The sequence below is a fragment of the Gavialis gangeticus genome, unplaced genomic scaffold (assembly GCF_001723915.1).
Source record: "Gavialis gangeticus isolate Ggan-Ray unplaced genomic scaffold, GavGan_comp1, whole genome shotgun sequence".
Lineage (NCBI taxonomy): Eukaryota > Metazoa > Chordata > Crocodylia > Gavialidae > Gavialis > Gavialis gangeticus.
In genome coordinates this window covers 3,646,455-3,652,806 of record NW_017729011.1, presented here as the reverse complement: position 1 = coordinate 3,652,806, position 6,352 = coordinate 3,646,455, and the positions used below count along the sequence as shown (strand labels likewise).

The window sequence follows — 6,352 nt, the reverse complement described above, 5'->3', positions numbered from 1 at the left end:
CCTCAACAACTCACCAGAACTTGTTAAGTGGTCCTTCAGCCAAAATAATTGTCCACCCCTGTCCTATCAGATTTGGCTCTCAATAATGTTTAGTCTTGCTATTCTAAATCTTGCCTCCATCTCATCATAGTTTCTAGCAAAAGTCTGGGTCTGTGGATCCATCTGTTCCCTACAGCAAAATCAGAAAGCATCCCCTCCTGCTTCAGTTCAAATGTCTGCCTTGTTTCCCCTCCAGCATCCCAAGCAGGCAGCTCTGCCTTTCAGCTTTCATTGTAGGCCTATGTGTGTTAATGCAGTGTGTGAGATTGTGACACACTGCAGTAGCTGGACCACAAGAAGGTTCTGCATTTGCTGCTTATTTATATACATACACAAGAGTGTCACATTTCCACTTCTGAGCTGGACATTGCTCTTTGCATTGGCTGAGAGGTCTTGCCTCCTAGTAGCTGAGCCCTTACCGAACAATCACTCCTGAAAGCAGAGAACTTTTCTTCTTTGTGGTGATCTTCTTGCCTTTGCCCTCAGGCACCCTGCTAGGATCTCTCTCCCATGGGAGGACATTAGCTCAACTATTTTCCCAGCTTTGTTTTTGAGCTTTCCCTATGGGGCTCATGTGCCTGTCTGCACTGTGACCATCTGACTCTAGCCATGTTTTTTTGTGTTTAACAGGAGTGGGCTGTGCAAACTCTGGTCTGTGCCTGACTGCAGTCTCGTTCACACTTTACGAGGTAGAGATGTGCTTTTATAGATGATCTTTTTCTAAGTCTCCTTGTCCCCATTCCCCTCTGAGTCCAATTACTATAGTAACCACTTCTGTTTGGCTACAGAAGTGTTGGGACCTGAATGCTCTGGATGCACTTTCTGAACGGTACTCAGGGTGTCAGCTGCTGACTGGGAGCTGAGCACAGAAAAGTTTCAGTTAATTAGGACTCACTTTCCATTGATTGCTGGTGCCCTGAACTTGCTTTTTTTCATAGATAGTTGAAATCACAGTGTTTTTTCTATTCTGTGTTGAAAAATTTTTAGACTAATATGAACATTCCTGTCCAGTCCACACTGAGTAGAATTGGCAGCTCTGTGTTCAGTAGACCAAACTCGGTTTTGAGCTTTAACCTGGTAAAACCTTTAGCACATATTCTTTCCATTCCAAGACTGTAGCTTTTCCCCATAAAATACATTACATTTTAGGAGTGTGGACACCGGCTTCAGATGCTCCAAGAGGGTGACACTGGATTTGTTGTTGGATTGGCTGCTGGGAGTAAATGTCTGGTAGCTACTTTGTAGCTTGATCAGCTTTTAAGTCAGAGTAGGAAACAACCAAGCATTCTTTGGCCTCTGCCCAGCTAATTGGTAATGAAATGAATGGTGCTTCTCTGAGGAGGTGGTAAAACCAGCCAAAATCATACCTGCAGATTTTTTACATGGTGTCTTCTTAGGGCACAACACCAATGTGGGGGCAGTTGTATTCCATCCCAAAGCTACTGTCTCCCTGGACAAGAAGGATGTCAACTTGGCCTCATGTGCAGCTGATGGTTCTGTCAAACTGTGGAGCCTTGAAAGGTCAGAACAACACTGGGCACACCGTTGCAGTGTTATTTCTTTTACTTTTTTGAGCACTTAGCAGCTTCGTGCAAGTGTGACCTGTTCTCAGTTATGCTTGGACTCTCACCTTGATACACTTCAACTTCTTCCACTTGCCAAGGGAAACAGAGTAGAGTAAGTCCTTGGCTGAGAGTCAAACAAATCTGTGTCTTGCTGAATTGTTGCCTAGAAGCCCAGTTTCGAGCAATGGACATTGCTCAAGTGCTGCTGAGGTCTTAAACCTCTGGAGCAGGATTGGGTGTTTTGTGCCAGCCCTTCATCCATAAAGAAATTCCTAGCCACTGGTAGCAAGGAGTTAGCTTGTTACATTGCCTTGGTTCTTGGTGAGCAGCAGGTTCCAAAGTGGATGGACCATTCATAACTGTGTCCCAGAGACTCAGTGGCTTAGATCAGGATCCATAACCAAGCACTGCCACAAGACACCTCTTTGCAGTGTCCAGCCACCCAACTGCTGCAGATGAGAATAATGAGGGTGCCAGACTTCAATATCTGGGTGGGGGTTTTGTGTTTTTTAAGGAAAAGTCCTGCCTTGAGTCTCCAATGAGAGGCAGATAGCTTTGAGGGCCTCTGCTCGTACCCTTAGCTTAGAAGGGTGGTTTTTAATTGCTTCTGGCATGGCAGCAATAACCCTGCTCTAGGGGGAGTTGGTGGTTTGTTTCACAAGAAGACAGAGACAATTTCCTCTCTAGTTGGCCTGCTCAGAGTGGTGTTTGTTTCTTTTTGATACTGTTTCAAACCTTCTCTTAGTAGCTGAGTTTTTTGCAGCTCTTGAAAATAAAAGGGGCTTCTGATTTTGTAAATTAATTCTTGCATTGGGGAACCTATAGCTCTGAGCTTACCTAATGAGAAGGATGTGAATCCTTACTTAAGTTTTAGCTTTGTGAACAAGTTCTAGGAATAGTAGGCAGGAAGTGGGAGTTCTGAACTCCCTGTGCTGCATGTTTACAAATGGCAGCAGAGTCTGCAGTAGTCTGGGCAAATAGTACATGCTCCCTGGAGAGAACCTAATGGTATTGGTTTATGTTTCTTTCAGCGATGAGCCGGTGGCAGATATTGAAGGTCACACCATGAGAGTGGCACGAGTGATGTGGCATCCCTCTGGGAGGTTCCTGGGCACCACTTGGTATGGGACTTTGGTTTGTCATACTCAGAGAGTCAATCATTAGCTCTTGAATTGGATGAATAAGGAGGCGTTGCTGTTTGTTTGCAGAGTGGGGTTGAAAAACTGATGTTGCCCAGTGAAGTGGAAGAAGAAGAGAGCGTATTATGCCTTGCTCACAGACAATTCAGCCTGGGTCATACCCAGCCATTATTGGCAACAAGCCACAGGTTAATCCTGTCTGTGCCACTGGAAGGCAAGTAAGCAAGGTTCTGTAAAGATATCCTTCCCTTTTCTCTCCTATGATAGACCCTCTTTTATTTTATTCCCATATTAGACAGTTAGGCTGTCTGAATAAAATCTATCCCATACAAACAGTGCAAGGTGAAATAACCTGTTACTGTTTCTGAGATGTGCTGGCTGCCAAAGTGCTACCACCAGGCTGTGCCACCACCTTGCTGTGGTTATCTTTGATGTCAGTCACTACTAAGAAATGAGCATGGGAATAATGATTCTCTCCTAAAGGGATTATAGGGCCATTTGAGTCTCAGTTAAGACCTATAAACCACTCCTAGAAGAGGGTTTAATCTACACTGCAACCCAGAAGAGTGCACATAGTCCAGGGGTATCTGAAAAGCTGGCTCCAGAAGGAGCTGTGTAGTGTAGTTCCTATGAAATACCCTTCTGTGTCCACACCCAATCAAAAGGTAGTCCTCACAGGTCACAGTGACCTACTCTGTGCTCCTCTCCCTTCCACTCCAATTCCAGGGACTTCTCCTGATTCGTGGAAATCAAGTCTCTGCTCTTTCTGGTGGCTATCCTGTGTTCATAAGGAGCAGCTTACAACATATTATGCCTGATCTTTAAAGTATTACGTGCCTCTGAATGCCCTCCCACCCCTAGTTCCATTTGAACACTGCACATGTCCAAATGCAGTGTCTGTTTTCAGGCACCCCCATGGTAAAAAATGCTCATCTTCCTAAAGGATGTGATGCTGAAATGCAGACTTGCTTTGGAAATCTGAAGTACTAAAAGCACAGGAAGGAGAAGACAAACCAGTACTTGTCACTGGGCAGGCCTATCAGCTCATCTGAAATGAGCTCTCAGCCATAAGCTGTTGTTTGCTGTCTACACAGTGAGTTCCAGGGAACCTACCAGCAGAATGAAAGCCAAGCAGTGAGCTGCAGAGAAGCACTGCAGCACGTGGGGTGAATACAGTTCCCAGTGTGTGGCCAATAAATATAGTTCCTTGTTTTTTTCTATGGGGCTCACTTAGCATAACACTAGTAGAGTGGGATAGACAGGCATTCTAACAACCCCACAGGTGTTTCTGGGTTTATGCCATATTGTGCCATGCTTTGCCTTACTCTGTGGGTGATATTTTCATTCTGCTGGCAGGCCCCATGCTCCCTTTGACTAGCTAGATGCAGCTTTCCTGTGGTATTAGAGAAGCATCCTCTTATCTGTATAATGGGGCATAGCATCAAGGACTTCCTAGTCTTCAGGGTGAGCAGGATCATTCCTTGTCACCCCATGCTGTGCAGTAAATGATGTGCTGAACTAATTTATAGAAATGGGTCCTCATTTCCTGCATGCTTATTTCAAATGTCACCACCGGGCAGCCTCATAGTCTGACTGGATTTGTGAGGAACCCACTGAGCTGAGCCGTTGTCTTTGTTTCTGCAGCTATGATCACTCCTGGCGCCTGTGGGACTTGGAAGCTCAGGAAGAGATTCTTCATCAGGAAGGCCACAGCAAAGGGGTCTATGACATTGCTTTCCACATGGATGGATCTCTCGCTGGGACTGGGTGAGATTTGCTTTATGAAGAATCTCCACGTGGAACATTATATTAAAGTTTAGTCACTGAGTCACTGTCCCTCTGGTGAATTCCCTGGGGTCGAGCTGACTGTTTCGTCTGAACTGAATGCTGAGAATTAGCATTTGGGGCTAGCAGCTGCTCTTGCAAGTCTGTCTTGTGAATGTTTGAGGGTTTTTTTTTCTCTTAGTGGCCTTGATGCCTTTGGCCGGGTGTGGGACTTGCGGACCGGGCGCTGTATCATGTTCTTGGAGGGTCACCTGAAAGAGATCTATGGGATCAACTTCTCCCCAAATGGGTAAGGAGGGAACTGGTGCAATTTAGATGGGAGCTCATAATGTCCATTCTCTACATAATGTCTGCTCTCTTCTCCCCATGGCAGATACCACATAGCAACTGGCAGTGGGGACAACACTTGCAAGGTGTGGGACCTCCGCCAGAGGAAGTGCATTTACACTATACCTGCCCACCAGAACCTAGTGACAGGGGTGAAGTTTGAACGTGAGTATCTCCCCTCCACCTCCTGGGTCTGTTTCCTAGCTAGCATTTCTCCTAGCTCATTGGTGCTTATGTGGCTTGGATGACTGAATGTGCAGTAGATGCATAAAACAGTTTGTTGGCAGCACAACCACAGAGCATAATGTTTGCCTCCAAGCCAAATAGGGCTGTAGTTTACTGTAAACAGCAGAAAAACTGTCATTCCTATTTGCAAATCTCACCTTTTCCTCTTTCTTCACTGTAGCCAATCATGGAAACTTCCTGCTCACAGGCGCCTATGATAACACAGCAAAAGTCTGGACCCATCCAGGCTGGTCCCCATTGAAAACACTGGCTGGCCATGAAGGAAAAGTAATGGGACTGGATATCTCCTTAGATGGGCAGCTCATGGCAACATGTTCGTATGATAGGACCTTCAAGCTGTGGATGGCGGAGTAGTCAGTTTAGAACTGCTAGTGATCTCGGACAAGGACTGGGAAAAAGCATCAGCCGTTGAACCAGATAGAGTGACTGGAGTCGCTGGTATTAGCTTTCAAGCTGTTTAGCTGGATTAGAGCTGGGCTGTATTCTCCTCCCTCATCTAAGGTTATTTTTGTATTCTGCCTCTTGTTTCTGAGGTGAATTCTGCTTCCCATCTCTGTGAGCATAATGCAGTTTCTCCTCTCCTTGTTTATAAATGTTTGTAAATACCCACATTCCACTTCCGCTGCTGTGTTTTCTGATGCCTATTTCGTAGCATCGTTCTGGCCCTCAGGTTCCTAGGAGCCATTCCAGGGACAGCACATCTGGAATGGTTTGGCATTTTGGCAGTCAGTTTCTGGAGTCATGCAAAAATGGTCCTTCTACCTCAGAAAATGATACTGCTGAACATGGAAGCCCATGTTCCGTGTGCTACAGGTCAATTTGAAAAGGTGGAGGATCACTCGTCTTCCCTATATAGAGCTGAGCTCAGACTATCTAGTGTCGCAGATTCCTTAGGTACATTAGGACAGCGGTTCCCAACCTCAGGTCGCAACCCAAATGAGGGGTGCAGGGGCAATGCCACTGGCACCGCACACAAAAGACAAGCCACGCCACATGCCAGGAAGCTCCCTCACCCCCAGGCTGCCACTGCCACCACACTCCACTCCCAGCAGCGGGTTGTTGGGAACCATTGCATATGGGTATTAAAACAAATTAAATGTATTCCCCTACGGTTTCTGTGTTTCTGCTAAGAGAGGAGTTGGTTTCAGTTTTGTTTCTAGTGTCACTTTAGCTCTTGCTTTTGAAAGGACTCTTTGTTTAATCTTCCCTTTCTATGGTTATAGGTTAGGGGCTGACCCTCTCAGCAGCACA

At 45.9% G+C, this 6,352-nt stretch overlaps 1 protein-coding gene across 2 annotated transcripts in view; it reads left to right on the top strand.

Moving 5' to 3' along the window:
* The window catches only part of PRPF4 (pre-mRNA processing factor 4), a 17,729-nt gene extending 12,017 nt beyond the window's left edge, over positions 1-5,712 (top strand). For both annotated transcript variants that reach the window (XM_019510396.1, XM_019510395.1), the window contains exons 8-14: positions 670-728; positions 1,437-1,560; positions 2,636-2,725; positions 4,388-4,510; positions 4,710-4,817; positions 4,902-5,020; positions 5,262-5,712. In XM_019510396.1, the coding sequence (XP_019365941.1) occupies positions 670-728; positions 1,437-1,560; positions 2,636-2,725; positions 4,388-4,510; positions 4,710-4,817; positions 4,902-5,020; positions 5,262-5,455 (817 nt within the window). In that variant the 3' untranslated portion in view covers positions 5,456-5,712. The remainder of the gene's footprint in view (positions 1-669; positions 729-1,436; positions 1,561-2,635; positions 2,726-4,387; positions 4,511-4,709; positions 4,818-4,901; positions 5,021-5,261) is intronic.
* Positions 5,713-6,352: the final 640 nt, after the last annotated feature.